This window comes from Muntiacus reevesi, chromosome 20 (genome assembly GCF_963930625.1).
Source record: "Muntiacus reevesi chromosome 20, mMunRee1.1, whole genome shotgun sequence".
Taxonomy (NCBI): domain Eukaryota; kingdom Metazoa; phylum Chordata; class Mammalia; order Artiodactyla; family Cervidae; genus Muntiacus; species Muntiacus reevesi.
The window spans coordinates 33,048,500-33,066,418 of NC_089268.1; the positions used below are offsets into that span (position 1 = coordinate 33,048,500).

At 39.5% G+C, this 17,919-nt stretch overlaps 1 protein-coding gene across 5 annotated transcripts in view; it reads right to left on the minus strand.

The window, feature by feature from the left end:
* CARMIL1 (capping protein regulator and myosin 1 linker 1) overlaps nucleotides 1-17,919 on the minus strand; it is a 301,122-nt gene that overhangs the window by 110,623 nt on the left and 172,580 nt on the right. For all 5 annotated transcript variants that reach the window (XM_065912902.1, XM_065912901.1, XM_065912900.1 and 2 more), the window contains exons 12-13: nucleotides 10,806-10,892; nucleotides 274-377 (exon numbers count right to left, since the gene is read on the minus strand). In XM_065912902.1, the coding sequence (XP_065768974.1) occupies nucleotides 274-377; nucleotides 10,806-10,892 (191 nt within the window). The remainder of the gene's footprint in view (nucleotides 1-273; nucleotides 378-10,805; nucleotides 10,893-17,919) is intronic.

The following is a 17,919-nucleotide window of genomic DNA, read 5'->3' on the forward strand; positions in this document are numbered from 1 at the left end:
ATTTCTTCAGACTAAGTGTTTACAGAAAGAATTTAAACTTCAAAAACCTTAAGTGAGAGAAGGAAAAAAAAAATCTACGAGATAGATTACATTTAATGAAGGCAGGCTCTGAATATTTCTCTAAAACACTTATAAGCTCATAACTAAATGATTTTAAGATGTCATGGTAAAAGGAGACGTGGGAAAATATATTACAAAGCCCTGTTGAGAAATTATTCCAGGCTTATTCAGTGCAGTTTCATGGAAGATGGTAGTAAGGGAAAGAAAACCTACCGAGAGGTCATCTCCGCGAAGGATGTTCCCTGAGAGGTCCAGATGGACAAGGGTGGTGGCGGTCAAAGGGTTGGCACTCAGTGACTGACAAAGGCTATTCACCCCTGCAACAACGACAAGACAAAGCTTAGTTTCCATTCCAGGAACCAAAATGAGTTCTGTGATTTTCTTTAAAGGGTCCAACAGCCACATCAACATGCAGGACTGAGGTTAACCATAAGCACCATTCCCAAAAGGCAGCTTGACGTTGGTCTTCTGACATCTTCTCAAGAAGAACAGGTTAGTCAGTCACGGATAACCAACTCCCTGGGGAGAATGAAATGGAGTCAGCTTCTTTCTGCTCCACTTCTAATGGTGTGGAGGGAGAAGATTTTACTCTGAAGTCTTAGAATGATGCAAACAATCTAATTGATCATTTTTATCCCTTTCTTAATCCTGCCAGATGATTCTTGCCTTATTGTACAGTATTAGAAGGATGCAGATTCAGAGTCAGATACTTTAGACTACTGAAAGTATGTGGAAGTTAATACAGGAATGTACTGCTCTGCTTAATGCATTATATTCAAGGCAAAATTTAGATTGAAACAGACTTTACAAAAAGAAAATGCTCTGTACACAATGGAACAAGCAATCAAAAGGAAAAACTGATAATTATCACTCTATACACTATTTATATACAATAACATAAATGATTCAAGTCAACTCTAACATAAGTGGTTCAAGCTAATATCACCTCAAAAAAAAAAAAAAAACTGAATATATGAGGAGGCAAGATTGCTCTGCAAAGAGAGAGGGATGGTCTACTATCTCTGGGTAATAGGAACTGAAACAGGTCTGTTAGCACCTTGTGGTAGATAGATTTTCATCAGGACACTTCAAACTGTGAGCCCAGAAAGGACTAGTCCCTCCCTAGTATTTAAAGAGGTCAATACACACAATCATCACTGATGATTATTCTTCAGATAATAGGCATGTGGGATATTGCAATGCTTTTTCTGTTTCTACTGAAAGTCCATTGTTCGAAACTGTATATTTTGGAAATAAAACTATTTCTAAATTTGGTATACTATCATAAATCATTTTGTTTTGCTTTTTCACTAAAATTCTTCTTGAAAATCCCAAGCTGTCTTAGCCACCTGAAATAGGGGATGGGGTTTTTGTCCAGACATGGATAATTTCTTCATCAGATAAGGGGCAAGGATCAGGCCAAAACTGGTCATGACTGCAGAACCCCAAGAGGCACTTCAAGAAAAAAAGAAAAAAGGTGAGCATTACAACTACGGCCCCACATAAGAGCAGTTCTCTGCTCCAAGTTTAGAATGTGTAGCACTGATGAAGAGGTTATCTTCTTATCCTTCAGCTTTGGAGAGGTACAAAGAACCAACTCTAGTGTGGGTCTGATAAAGGCTACTGAGCCATTTCTTGATGGTGAGTGTGCATCTGGGTTTGTATAGAGAAGACTTGAAGGCACATAGGGGAAAATATTTACTTAAGTACATGGAAGAATTTCTTGGCCCATCAACTCAGCATTTATTAAGTGCTCATAACATGTTTATAAAATGCTGGGGATTGGGAGGTATGGGTAAATAAGACCCATTCTTTGCCCTCAGAAAATTCAAAGACCATTAGGAAAGAAGCTAAATAAATTCCAGGATGAAAAGCCAGTGATACACAAGGACTTATTCATTGCAACAAATCTTTATTTAAAGGCTACTGTATAGCAGGCAAGGGCTTTTGAGACCCAGAGAATAATATTGTACCCTCTCAAAGGCCATCCAGTGGGAAACAAAGACAGTTGAATAATCACAATTTAGTGAGGTCAATACTATCAAGGCTGTATATTGTCACCCTGCTTATTAAAATTATATGCAGAGTTCAGTTCAGTTGCTCAGTCACATCCAACTCTTTGCGACCCCATGAACCGCAGCACACCAGGCCTCCCTGTCCATCAAGTCAGTGATGCCATCCATCCATCTCATTCTCTGTTGTCCCCTTCTCCTGCCCTCAACCTTTCCCAGCATCAGGGTCTTTTCCAATGAGTCAACTCTTCACATCAGGTGGCCAAAGTACTGGAGTTTCAGCTTCAGCATCAGTCCTTCCAATGAATATTCAGGACTGATCTCCTTTAGGATTGACTGGTTGGATCTTCTGGCAGTCCAAGGGACTCTCAAGAGTCTTCTCCAACACCACAGTTCAAAAGCATCAATTCTTCAGCACTCAGCTTTCTTTATAGTCCAACTCTCACATCCATACATGACCACTGGAAAAACAATAGCGTTGACTAGACGGACCTTTGTTGACAAAGTAATGTCTCTGCTTTTCAATATGCTATCTAGGTTGGTCATAACTTTCCTTCCAAGGATTAAGCGTCTTTTAATTTCATGGCTACAATCACGATCTGCAATGATTTTGGAGCCCAGAAAAATAAAGTCAGTCACTGTTTCCACTGTTTCCCCATCTATTTGCCATGAAGTGATGGGACCGGATGCCATGATCTTAGTTTTCTGAATGTTGAGCTTTAAGTCAACTTTTTCACCCTCCTCTTTCACTTTCATCAAGAGGGTCTTTAGTTCTTCTTCACTTTCTGCCATAACAGTGGTGTCATCTGCATATTTGAGGTTATTGATATTTCTCCCGGCAATCTTGATTCCAACCTGTACTTCCTCCAGCCCAGCGTTTCTCATGATGCAGAGTACATCATGTGAAATGCTGGGCTGGAGGAAGCACAAGCTGGAATCAAAACTGCTGGGAGAAACATCAATAACCTCAGATATGCAGATGACAATACCCTTACGGCAGGAAGCAAAGGGGAACCAAAGAGTCTCTTGATGAAAGGGAAAGAGGAGACTAAAACAGCTGTCTTAAAACTCAACATTCAAAAAACAATTATCATGGCATCCGATCCCATCACTTCATGGCAAATAGATGGGCAAACAGTGGAAACAGTGAAAGACTTTCTTTTCTTGGGCTCCAAAATCACTGCAGATGGTGACTGCAGCCATGAAATTAAATGATGCTTGCTCCTTGGAAGAAAAACTATGACCAACCTAGATAGCATATTAAATGCAGAGACATTACTTTGCCAACAAAGGTCTAGTCAAAGCTATGTTTTTTCTGGTAGTCATGTATGGATGTGAGAGTTGGACCCTAAAGAAGTTGAGTGCTGAAAAATTGATGCTTTTGAACTATGGTGTTTGAGAAGACTTTTGAGAGTCCCTGGGACTGCAAGGAGATCAAACCAGTCAATCCTAAAGGAAATCAGTCCTAAATACTCATTGGAAGGACTGATGCTGAAGCTCCAATACTTTGGCCACCTGATGCAAAGAACTGACTCACTGGAAAAGACCCTGATGCTGGGAAAGACTGAAGGCAGGAGGAGAAGAGGACAACAGAGGATGAGATAGTTGGAGGACATCACCAACTTGATGGACATGAGTTTGAGCAAACTCTGGGAGTTGGTAATGGATAGGGAAGCCTGGTGTGCTGCAGACCATGTGGTCGCAAAGAGTTAGACATGACTGAGCAACTGGACTGAACTGAATACTATCAAAGAGATAAGAGCCATGGGCTTGGCAGTGAAGGAGGTGGAGATTTGATAATGTTAGACAAAAGGAACTTGCGATAGCCTCTAGAAAAGGTTGATTTCTGGAGGTAACTACTATGATTATTCAAATGACCAGCTTTCTTCAATTTGTCTGCTACTGGGAGTATCAATGTATTTTGTAATGGCATAATTGAGTCCAAAACATTTGGAAAACACCAGACTTTCATCAAGAAAATCATTTTTAAAATTATGTCCTTAGTGAGGTATAACAAAACTCAATAAATAAATTCTGAAATTAGAAGGTGAAATTAGTCTTGACAGCAAAACACTCCTTGACAAATATGGGTGCTTGGCAGTTGGCCAATGTCTGATTAGAATTGGGAGAGAATTGTATTGTCAGCTCAGGTTCAAGCTACTGAGACAGAATGAAGGATTTCCTCCCCTACCTCTTGAGCCCATTCCACATGAGGCCTGGGTTAATAAGCACAGTAATGGCAGGAAATTACAAAAATATAGGATGGAAAGAATCAGGGTGCTTCCAACCTAAACTACACACAGATTTTCACGCTATTCTCGATTCTGGCCATCTAGTGATTTTGACCATTCTTCATATTTATTATTGGAGTGTTTACAGCTGGAAAAAGGTGGTACCAGATGGCCCTGCACTGACATAATCTGGCAACCAGCAGGACATTTACTAGAAATCCAGAAAACTATCACTTAGCTCACATCTGAGGAAGAGAAAGAATATTTGGACACAGTGTGGATGTCATGAGGAGAGTTAAAAAAAAAAATCTGCCTTGAATTATAGAGCCATGAATATAAATGTTTTCACAGAAATAAAATATGTTAGTCAAATTCAGCAAAAGTTTGAAAGTGCAATTTAATCTGAGTTATTTTAAATCCACAGACCTTTCAGATCCTTTGTGACAGTCTGCAAGAATACTGAAAATCTTTAAGAAATCAATTTTTTTAAAGGCAACATTTCAAGATATACATCCTAGGAAGGATGACTTAAAATTCTTTGGGTTACATATTATAAAACAATATTAATTCTCAAACAGATTTTATTGTAGAAAAAAGATAAAGGTATGGATCCTCATTTGTAAAGGGTGGAAGGCACATGGGGCTGTCTTGATTCAGAGGAAGCTGAAGAACCTGCCCGCTCCCATCACTGGGAGGGACAGGGCATCAACCCAAGCTTGCCCTCAGAAGGATCAAAGATTGTTACATCCCTCTATCTGTCTCATATTAATAACAATTAACAAATATGTTAAATATCAAGGTTTTAAAATAAAAAAACCTCTACCTTAAAAAAGAAGCACATGATAAATGATTTTACAAGAAAAAATTTACACTTTAAATAGGAGAGTAACAAAGGAGGGGACCTAGCAATTTCCTCCAAAAGAAATATAGCTGACTAAGGAACAAGGGGGACAAGCCACCTAAGCAATAACTGAAGAAACTAAAATTAAAATATCAGAACACTTTTGTTCATATGCTTGATAAACAATAAAAAAGAGAGAATAATACCCACCAATATACAAAACACTTGGAGGACAAACTTGACAATACATATCAGAAACAGCTTTTTAAAAATTGGACAAACACTGATCTCACAATTCTACTTACAAGAATTTTATCCTAAAGAAGAAATAAACTCATGACTGGTGATTAGATATAGATGTCACAATAGGGTGTTCTGCACTATTGAAGAATTTTAAATGGTCTAAATGTACAATATTAGATTATGTACATAAGTGAGGGGACATTTTGCATACACTGGGCAATCACATAGCACTGAAAGTGATCAAGTGTTTACTGACACAAATGATCACAATTTACTATGGGGGATAGGGAAAAACTTTACGAAACAGTAATCACAGTATAATCACATATATACATATGTGGGTTTTTGTAGGTATTTATACTAAAAAATAAAAAAAACTACTTACAGACACAAAACAGTGAGGAAAAAAAGAGTACCAAAGCGTCAACAGCAACAATATTGTAAAGACTTGGTACTAGTATTGCAAGTAGCTTTTGCTTTCTCAGTTATACTTCTCAGAATCTTCTAAGTCTTTACCATAAATACGTAATGCACTGATAATCATCAGGAAAAGGGTTTTTATAAAACTGATTTGCTAATGTAGAACACTGAGAACAGAAGGGGACTACATCTTAGCTTTTAGATCTGTAGATGGCTTTAGGCACCAGGACAGAAAACACCGGCTCCTGGTGAATTATTTCCCTTTGGAAAGTTACTTTTGTCCCTTCATCTTAAACATGTGGATACAATCACGGCATGAATGGAACTCACCCCAATTTCAAATCACTCAGTGTGACTGCACGGTCGGAATAAAGAAGGAATGGATGGATGGAAAACCATTCCGGGACCACTTTGCTTTACCCACTCACCCATGACACAGTCAGTGAGAACCTGCAGCGCCAGATGCCAGAGACACGGCAATGAAGAACAGCCTTGCCAGCTAGAACCTTCCAGGCTAGGACACAACCAAAACACAGTGGGAAATGCGCTTAAGTGGAGGGATTCACAAAGAGCTATGGAATCAGAGAAAGGGGCATCTCGTTCTGCAGGGGGTGGTGAGAGGAGGTTGTCTGAGAAGGACTTCAGAGAGAAAAGGAGATAGAAGCTGAATCTTCCAGGAGAGGCACTGATTCACCAGATTTGTGGGTGGGGACACTGAGGGTGCCCTGGGCAAAATAGGAACATATAAAAAGACATGATGGAAAAACACTGTATGATGGAAGGGAGGAAGGAAAGAGAAGGGAGGGAAGGAGGAAGATGATGGTGGCAGGGAGAACATGGCACTCTGTACCAAAAATGACACTGTGTGTTTTAACCCATTTAACCCCACCATCTCTGACAAAGTAGAGACTCAAATTTCCATATTATAAATGAGGTTGCTAAGGAACCAAGGGACTTAGATATATTCATATATTTGTAGTAAGCAAACATGTTAGGACTCAAGCCTAGACGATCTGCTGGAGAACTGGCAATCACTTCACATATTGCCCTCACAAGACAGTGGCAAATTACTCAAGAAACTTTTCATTTAACACCCACACTGGGTGGGTAGCACCACTCTCTCAGGTGTTGGACAGATGGAGATAAGAAACAAACACACGTGGCAGAGAGAGCCCCCTTCTCGTAGGGCAAACACGAAATTCACACAATGATGTTAGCTATGATCTAGAAGTGACATAAAGGAAAGAGTAAGTGATTCTGTTGAAGCCTCAGGAATAGGGAAGACATCCCAGAAGAGATGACCACAGATGAGGGTTTTACAAAATATACTGAGGCTCTCTAAAAATATTTGGAGATATGTGGCATAAGAGAAAATATGTATTGGTCTCTGCCCTCCTTGCTGGTTCCTGGCACAGAGCTCCTCAAACCCTTGTAATTTCCTAGGCAATAAGAACACTAGAAACATCCCTTGTTCTGATATTTGTCTTTGACCCTGACTCAGGGCTCCTAAAACTCCTATAAATTCTTAAGTGATAAGAGCAGTAGGAGCATCTTTTGTTCTAATGCAGCAACTCTGGGTGGGCTCCTGGATGGGGACTGGTCATCAGAAAGCCCAAGCCACAATGACAAGCTTGGAATTTCATCCCCACTCCCACCCACCAACATTTCTGCAGAAAGGGGAGAAGGCCTGGAAATGCAGTTAATAATTGATCATGCCTATGTGGTAAGGCCTCCATAAACATACCATGGGCTCTGGAGAGCTTCTGAGAGCTTCCAGGTTGATGAACACATCCACACATGGAGGGTGAGATGCCCCAAATCCACAGGAACAGAAGTTCCGTGCTTGGCACCCTCCCAGTCCTCACCCTGTGGATCTCTTCTTCTGGCTGTTCATCATCTGAATCCTTTTCCATATCCCTTAATAAACTAGTCAGTGTAATAAGCGTTTCCCTGAGTTCTGTGAACCACTCTAACAAATTAATTAAATTCAAGGAGGGAGAACTTCAGAACCTCTGATAACCTAGGCTTGTCACTAGGCATGTAAATGGCATGGCGGGGCAGGAGGGTGCTGGGGGCACAACAGTCTCGTGGGACCGAGCCCTTAACTTGTGGGATCTGACGTCATCTCCAGGTAGATACTGAGCTGAATTATAGGACAGCCGGCTGGTGTCGCAGAGAGCTGCCTGGTGTGGGGGGGAAATGTCCACATATCTGGTGACCAGAAATACCAGAAGTGACATGTCTTGTGTGAGTAGTAAAGGAGACACACAGAGAAATACAGAAGGAAGAATGGAGATTTTCCCAATACAAGGTGAAAGAAAAACTTTTCAAGCATGTACAAAGGTGTGATGTATGCAGGAAGATTTCAATTAGTAGTAGTAATATTACAAAGGTGATGACATAGCAAAATAAGAACAGAACTGAAAATATTAGGAGGATGGTGAGCGGAGTCAGAAAAGAACCTGGGGAAAGAAAGGCAACTTCCAAGACAGGAAACAGAGCGGGTACAGCAAGAGTGATGGCTGTGGCGGCAGTGGGCCCAACGATTTTCTATACAGCAGATAGTCCATCTGACAGGTTTGTGTGTGTGTTGGGGTGGGGATGGGGGGGTGTGGTAGCAAAGAAGTCTTTCCAAGGATGAATCAAGAAAAACACAACCAGTAGTAATCACTTGGTAAGATACAGAATCAATGCAAAGAAATAGAGGAAAACAATAGAATGGGAAAGACTAGGGATCTCTTCAAGAAAATTAGAGATACCAAGGGAACATTTCATGCAAAGATGGGCACAATAAAGGACAGAAGTGGTATGCACCTAACAGAAGCAGAGGATATTAAAAACAGGTGGCAAGAACACACAGAACTATACAAAAAAGACCTTCATGACCCAGATAATAACGATGGTGTGATCACTCACCTGGAGCCAGACATCCTGGAATGTGAAGTCAAGTGAGCCTTAAGAAGCATGACTATGAACATAGCTAGTGGAGGTGATGGAATTCCAGTTGAGATATTTCAAATCCTAAAAGATGATGCTGTGAATATGGTGCACTCAATATGCCAGCAAATGTGGAAAACTCGGCAGTGGCCACAGGACTGGAAAATGTCAGTTTTCATTCCAATCCCAAAGAAAGGCAATGCCAAAGAATGCTCAAACTACTGCACAATTGCACTCATCTCACATGCTAGCAAAATAATGCTCAAAATTCTCCAAGCCAGGCTTCAACAATACATGAACCATGAGTTTCCAGATATTCAAGTTGGATTTAGAAAAGGCAGAGGACCCAGAAATCAAATTGCCAACATCCTCTGGATCATAGAAAAAGCAGGAGAATTCCAGAAAAACATCTACCTCTGCTTTATTGATTATGCCAAAGCCTTTGACTGTGTAGATCACAACCAACTGTGGAAAATTCTTCAAGAGATGGGAATACCAGACCACCTGACCTGCCTCCTGAGAAATCTGTATGCAGGTCAAGAAGCAACAATTAGAATAGACTGGTTCCAAATCAAGAAAGGAGCACATCAAGTCTGTATACTGTCACCCTGCTTATTTAACTTATATGCAGAGTACACCATGAGAAATGCCAGGCTGGATGAAGCACAAGCTGGAATCAAGATTGCCGGGAGAAATATCAATAACCTCAGATATGCAGATAACACCACCCTTGTGACAGAAAGCAAAGAGGAACTAAAGAGCCTCTTAATGAAAGTGAAAGAGGAGAGTGAAACAGCTGGCTTAAAACTCAACATTCAATCAACAATTATCATGGCATCTGGTCCCAACACTTTATGGCAAATAGATGGGGAAACAATGGAAACTATGACAGAATTTATTTTCTTGGGCTTCAAAATCACTGCAGATGGTGACTGCATCCATGAAATAAAAAGACACTTGGCTCCTTGGAAGCAACCTAGACAGCATATTAAAAAGCAGAGACATGACTTTGCCAACAAAGGTCCGTAGTCATGTATGGATCTGAGAGTTGGAGTATAAATAAAGTTGAGCGCTGAAGAATTGATGCTTTTGAACTGTGGTGTTGGAGAAGACTCTTGAGAGTCCCTTGGACTGCAAGGAAATCCAACCAGTCCATCCTAAAGGAAATCAGTCCTGAATATTCATTGGAAGGACTGATGCTGAAGCTGAAACTCCAATATTTTGGCCACCTGATGCGAAGAACTGACCTGCTGGCAAAGACCCTGAGGCTGGTAAAGACTGAAGGTGGGAGAAGAAGGGGAAGACAGAGGATGAGATGGTTGGAGGGCATCACCAACTCGATGGACATAAGTTTGAGCAAGCTCTGGGAGTTGGTGATGGATAGGGAAGCCTGACATGCTGTAGTCCATGGGGTTTCAAAAAGTTGGACACGACTGAGCAACTGAACTGAACATACAGAAATATCAAATCACAATCTTATGCTCTTGGAACTAACAGAGTATTGTAAGTCAACTATACTTCATAAAAAAAAAATCGCTAAATCAAAAACAAAACAAGAACACAACACAACCAGCTGCCTTTAGGAACAGGAGGCAGGAGGCTGCCAGGTGAATATTCCTTGACTCAAAGTTTAAAAAGTTGAAGACTGCATGGTGGACATTCAGATTATTCTCCATACTGAAAGCATTTCACTTTAGAACACCAGAATTTCAATCAGATAATTTCTTTACATTAAAACTGCCAGAGTGTTATAACACACATACAGTGAACCACTGAACAACACGGGGATTAAACTGCACATAACTAATCGCCAGCTCTCCATATCCACAGTTCCTCCATTTCTGCAGATTGAACTAACCGTGGATCATGAAGTACTGTAGCATTTACTATGGAAAAATATACACATGTAAGTGGATCCGGCAGCTCAAACCACGTTGTTCAAGGATCAACTACATTATTAAAGGCAGATACATATCTGAGTAATAATTCTAACCATGTAAGGAAGCATGGGGCAGTAAATACACTATAGACACAAAGTTAAGTAAATAAGATATACTGTACCTTTAGGTGACAATGAGGTTTTAGACAAATTTAAATGCTTTAACCCCTTTGGGAGTTTGGCAAATTGAACACTTAAAGAGGACACACCTGAGAAAGAAGGGAAAGAAAGTGATCGTTAGAATTTTTAAGTTGTCAGGATTGCATTTGTTTTACAATGCCTGAAAATGAAGTTTGATTCCAATTTAAGTGCCCGTTTTTCCTAATGTTAGTTGTTTTCTAATCACCTACTATCCCCTCTCCTTTACTTTCTCTCCTAGCTAGGGTAAGAGAAAGGCATAATAATTACCAAAACTTTACCCTTAGAGGTGCTTTTCTTCGGACAAAGTGTTATCCTCTCTTCATAGTGCTATTTCAAATGCAAATAGTCTTGGAAAGAGTGATATAATTTCCCCCCCTTTCTTTTTAACCTATGTCTTAATGAGTTGATCACTCTTCTGGGTGAGCGAATGCATACGATTTAATTATTGTCAAGAAACACAATGTGGCATTATTCAGATAACAGCTTTACTTTAAGCCAATGAATTTCAGTTTTTAATTGGCTTACAGCTAACAACCTTAGACAAAGCATCAGAGGATGTTTTAACCCACCTTCTTGAAGGTAGGTTTGGTAACAAAATAACTCCCAAGGAATTTACAGTATTAGAAATCAAGTGCTCTCTAAATTTAACAGTCAGAGCATGAGATTGTGAAAACTCCCTCACTCACCTAAGGATTACAATAAGTGGAGACTCTTCTGGGAGGAAGTAAGTAACAGATGAACAATCAATTCTACAGAACCTTCAACCAACCCCCTGCTTGACCTGAGTTACGACTTCCCGAGAGGCATGCTTTGAGAAACATCCTAAAACAGTATTAACTGTAAGGTCCCATAGACTGGTTCTCAGACCCCAGGCACCGTAAGGAGCTACTGTGCTAGCTGCTGCCTATCACATAACCCCCAATTAAATATAAATTTTATCAAGTAATAAGTACTACTCTAGAAATAAACTAAACATCATTCAGCTTGATTAAGCCTCTAGATGGGTGTTTCCCCAAGGATGGTAGATACTGGGAGACCCTGCCTGTCTCCCACACTACTTCCCAAACAAGTTTGACAATCACTGGATTAAGTACTGCTAAAAAGGTTTTTTAATTACAAGTATGTCTAGAGATTTGAATATGCTAAACCATAGTGTTAACTGCAAAGAGGGAAGAGGTCTGATATTTAGTCAATACATTCTTGTGAAATGAATTGATTTAAATATTTTAAATTAAGACATCAAAATTTTGGTGTACAGTTCAAGCCATGCTTAGAGTGAAGTCTATACTCCTAAATATAGAAGTGAATAAAGAAGAACTGTAAACTGATAATCTAAGTATCCATCTCATGATGTCTAAAAAGCAACAATAAATTAATCCCCATTTCATCTACATAAACAGAAGGAAAGAAATAACAAAGGCAAGACCTCAATTAAATAGAAAGCAGTCATAAAATAAATTTTAGAAGTATGTTCTTAAAAAATAAAAGCTAATAAAATTAATAAATCCCAGCAAGACTTTGAGAGAAAGAGAGAGAGAAGGATCAAAGTATTAAAATCAGAAATGAAAACAGAACACCAGAAGAGATCCTACAGACACCATAAATGGAACAGAAGGGTATTAAAAAAAGTCTACAGATCAAAAAATGTATCACTGTAGAAGAAATCCTTATGAAAAATACAACTTAGCAAAACATACTTAAGAAATAACATCCCCTATCTAAGAAAATAATAAATCTATTATTAAAAAACCTCTCCACAACGAAAAGCAAAAGAAGCCAAATATAAAAGAGTATGCATTGTATAATTCTATAGTGGTGAAGTTCCAGGCATAACAGAAGGCAGAATACACAGACAAGTTCATGAATTTTCATAATGTCCCATTTCTTGACCTTCATAGTGGTTGTGTGACAGCATTCCCTTCGGAAAAATTCACTAAGATCTAAACTTGGAATTTATGGACCTTTATGACTGTGCATTATACTTCACTGAATACAAGTTACTTCAGAAAACTTAGGTACAGAAGATAACAGAGGAGGAAGTCTAGATGACTGGGTGACAATGACTTGTTAGATACTACACTAAAGGCACAGTCCATGAAAGGTATCATCGATTAGCTGGACTTCATTAAAATTTAAAATTTCTGTATATTTAGCAAGGGGTAGGGGGAGATAAAATGAGAGATTGGAATTGATACATACACACTTCCAAATGTTGGGTTGACCAAAAGTCCCTTTGGGTTTTTCCATAACATCTTACAGAAAACCCTGAACAAACTTTCTGACCAACCCAATAGAGAACAAATAACTACAGGAGAAATTAAGCAAGGACACCATCATGTGTAAAATGGATAACTAGCAGGAAGCTGCTATTTAACTCAGGGAGCCCAGCCTGGCATTCTGTGACAACCTAGAGGGGTGGAGTGGTGATGGAGGGAGACTTAAAAGGGAGGGGGAATGTATATCATTTTGACTGATTCACGCTGATACATGGCAGAGACAACCACAACATTGCAGAGCAATTATACTCCAATTAATAAAAATCACCCATGAAAAAAAAATTTAATAAGGACCTACTCTATAGTACATGGAACTCTACTCAATACATAAAACTGCAAATGCCTACAACCAAGTGCAAGGACACCCACCATTCTATTCAATCCTTAATCAGAAACTTTCCTTTAAAAACGAAGGTAGACAAAAAGGAATAAATAATACAATACTACTTTTCTCTAGAAATAGAACTATCACAATCTAAGTAATGAAAGCAATGAAAGGTGAAGCTCCTAAGTTAGAATAAAGATGAGTAAAGTTATGTTTGATCATTTATTTTAAAAGCAGGATTAAAGGTAAAAGAGGACTCAAACACAAGACTGTCTGTTAAAGTATTTTTTTCTCTAATTCTAAACTAAGTTTTACTAGCGCCTTTCTCAACAAAATGTTTTGTTTCAGCTTCCTAGTAATCCACAAATCATAAATACATTCTATTTCCTCTTTTAAGAAATACCCTTGCTAAGTGCTAATGGAGTGAAAGGCATAAATGAGGTCAGTTACTGTTCAGTTTTTCAAAAATAAAAGAACTGAATTCATTTTTGATAAATAGTCCTCCACTTTGGCAGACTTCAGAAATGGGGTCTTAGCAACAAGAATAAATTGAGAGTGGTTGGCAGCCAAAATCTCTCAGGAAAAACAAAAAAAATTCACCTGCCTTGTATTTCCTGAAGTTAGTTACTAAATAGCGCCATGGAAGAAGATGATCATCGAGAAAATATTTCCCCACAAAGAAGGGACAGAAAAGACATTTTAACTTCTGGCCAAACTATTCAATTTTGTCCCCCAAATAAAGCCACACAGCCTTCAGAGCTATGAATTAAAACAAAATTTATCACCAAAAGCTTTAATCTGGAGACTTTACTGGATGAATAACCCTTCTTGTAATTTATTTTTGTTTTAGTTTGCATCAAATTTAGAAGGAAAAAAGGTCTAATTTTTATTTCTCCTTTCAATATGGAAACCATTATAGCTCCCTCTGCTTCAAAATATTTATGATAATAAAAAGTAACTATAAAATGTTTAGAATTTTAATTTGGAAGCAGAAGTTATTAACTCACAAAGACAGGAAATTAAATTTGACATTGCTGTTTTACTCCATTAATCATGCATGTACTTAAAAGTCTATGATAATAACATGCATGCAAGCATGCATACTGAGTCACTTCAGTCATGTCCGGCTCTTTGCAACCCTGTAGACTGTAGCCCACCAGGCTCCTCTGTCCCTGGGGTTTCTCCAGGCAAGAATACTGGGGTGCGTTGCCATGCCCTTCTCCAGGGGATCTATCTTCCTGATCTAGGGATCAAATCTGCATCTCTTAGGTCTCCTGCATTGGCAGGCGGGTTCTTTACCACTACTGTCACCCAATTACATATAAAACTCTTAAAACTTTGATATCCTAGAATTTGTGTGATTCACATGGTAAGGAAAAAAATGGTTTAAGGTTGGTCCTTGCTGATTCAGTTCAGTTCAGTCGCTCAGTTGTGTCCGACTCGCTGCAACGTCATGGACTGCAGCACACCAGGCCTCCCTGTCCATCACCAACTCCTGGAGTTTACTCAAACTCATGTCCATTGAGTCGGTGATGCCATCCAACCATCTCATCCTCTGTTGTCCCCTTCTCCTTGTTGACTGAAAGCATAATATTGGTAATTTAACAAAATTCTGCCCATGGAGTTCTAGCAATATGATCAGGGAAACAAATGACTCTTTCTTGGCTGTTAGAAAGCATATAGATTTGAGCACTGTAATGTCAGATCATGGGTGAAAGTTAAAATCTTTAGACTTCTACTAATTTCGATGGCTTCCCTGGAGAGTTCAGAAACACTAAGAAAACTAACTAAATAAATAAAACATAAGAGACTTCCCTGAGGGTTCAGTGATTAAGAATCCTCCTGTCAACAGAGGGGGCACAGGTTCCATTCCCGGTCCAGGAAGATCCCAAATATCATGGAGGAACTAAACCTGTGTGCCAGACACAACTGAGCCCACACACCTAGAACCTGCGCTCCAAAGCAAGAGAAGCCGCCACTGCCAAGACTGCATACCACAACAAAGGGAGCCCCTGCTCAACAGCTAGAAAAAGCCTGCGTGCAGCAATGAAGACCTAACACAGTCAAAAATAAACACAATAAATAATAAAATATTTTTTAAGATAAATAAAACATGATGAAGTATTTCCATTTCAAAGATAAAGTTGAGAGGAAGAGATTGAAGAACTAGGAATATAGGAATAAAAGACTACTAGGAAAAAAACAGTCAATATACTTAACTTTTGAATGCCCTAAAATCCAAATCGATGCAATTTTTAAAATATTGTTTTACACTGTGTAATCATAAAGATATCAATTAAATATGGCTAAATCATGACTCTAAAGAAAAGTACTTTCTGTTGTGGGGCTATCACACAGAATCCTGGCATCGTTAAATATCAAAGTGCTTAAGAAAATGTATCAACGTGCTGTGGAATAAGCCAATGTTTTCCAAATCTCATACACAAATATTTCCTTCTACTTCCATAGGAAATTGAGACAGCCAAATCAGAAAATCCAAAAGACAGTCTAAGAGACTGACTGACTGATCACTCATGAAATTTTAGATAATAGTCTGAACAATCAGTACTAGGTATGACTCTGTAAGCTCTTCCAAATTATGTAAACACAGCTTTCTGATCCATAAAAGGAGAGCAACATTTGCACTATTTAACTTCACAAGCATGCTCTGAGTCAAATGTGACACTAAAAGTTAACATGTTTTGAGTGCACAGTATGTAACACAGTGCGTTGCTATTCCTACGGCTTTTAGGTATATTCTCATTTAATCCTTAAAACACCCTTGTGTGGGAGGTGCTATTATTATTTTTGAGAAATCTGAGGTATAGAGAAGTTAGGTAATTTGTCCAAGGAAACTCAGATGCAAAGTGAAGAAGCTCAGATTTGAACCCACATATTCTGACTCTAAAACCCACTGATATACACTGAGATATGAAGGATCTACTCCGCCCTCAAATGTAAGCAGCATTTCTAGAATCCATTTGTCTTGTCTTATTCAGACCAAATCAGAGCCACCACCAGATGGTCAGCAAAAAACAAAACTTGGGTGCGTCAGGTCAACGTTTCCAAAAGAAAAACATTTCAAGACGGGATTCTAAATCATCTTTAAACAAAATAATCCGATTTAGAATAAAGTGAGGGGAGGAAATCAGGACAGACATTCCTGACGAGGCTAAGATCATAAAATCGAGGGTAACTGGGAACGGTAACCAGGGAGACTGGGACACGGAGCTTGTGACATTTAGGGAAGGAAAGTGTGTGAAACGAGTGGAGAGGGGAGAGCTCTGTTTCCCAGAACACTCCACTCTAATCCAAAAAGTCATCAGATCCAAAGCATTAGTCAGGAGGCAATGACCGGAACACCCTGGTTCAGACACTAGGTCAATCCAGAGGACTCAACACAGAACTAGTTAATACAGTGCAGTAAGTCCAGGGAGTTTCAAGACTTTTCTACCATGACCCACACACAGAGAGAGATTTGACATCATGGTGCAGGAAGCTCATACCAAAATAAGCACATAGACATATAAGCGAAAATTAAAACCCCAGTTTTCCTGAACAATGCACTCTGATTATTTTCTATTGTATTCTATTTCTTCTTTTTATTAAAATGCTTACCAGGTCTTGATCTACAGTCTGAAAACACACAAGACTAGGAGGCCAAGAGCAAGCTGGGGAACTGGCTGGCCCTGCAACTGGGATACGAAGGGCTCGTGAATGCGTGTGGTCTGTTCACTGCCTTGTTGGGGCTCCTGCAGAGCGCGAGCAGGGGATCCAGCATCGGAAGCACCGCCAGTACACACGACCCCCCTCCCACTAAATCATACTTCACCCTCCTCCACCACCAGCCCCTTAACAACAGAAGGCTGCCTGTCCTCTGCGCACGAGCCTGACGGGGAGGCTGAGCTGTAAATATCAGGGCTTTGCTGCATCAACATTCATATCACAACGCGAGGAGCCAAGCTTCCGCTCTGAGAGTTTCCAAATAAGGCCCTGAGAGGATGGTTCAGGTGCAAAAATCAAATTCTACTTGGTACTTAAATTCCTCAGCATTATGGGCTGCCAAAGTGCCTTGTGTTTCTTTGCATGTCCTTGTAAATAATCTTCCCGGGCTTGGCCTCTTTTACAGACTAAACAATTCAACTATACACTCCTCCCCCCACGCTTTTTTTTATTGTTTTTCAGGGGAAAGCTCAGAAACAAAAGTCATGACCATTTTCCCCTATTTTGAAGTCTCTATAAATATTTTACACTCAGTTGGATTTCTTGTAGACTTCCCATCCAGGAGCAGAAAAGCTACCAATCATCTTTAGCCTGGATGGAAGAAAAAAAAAAGAAAGCCTGTAAAGAATGTGTGTTCCGGAGGCTCAGTCCAAAGAATGAAAAAAAAGGTGGGGCATACAGGTGCTGGCAGTTTTCCAAGAGCTCCGGCCAAACATAGCAACGAAGGAATCTAGAAAGGGCAGAAACATAGAAAGCCTTAGCTTGAGAAAA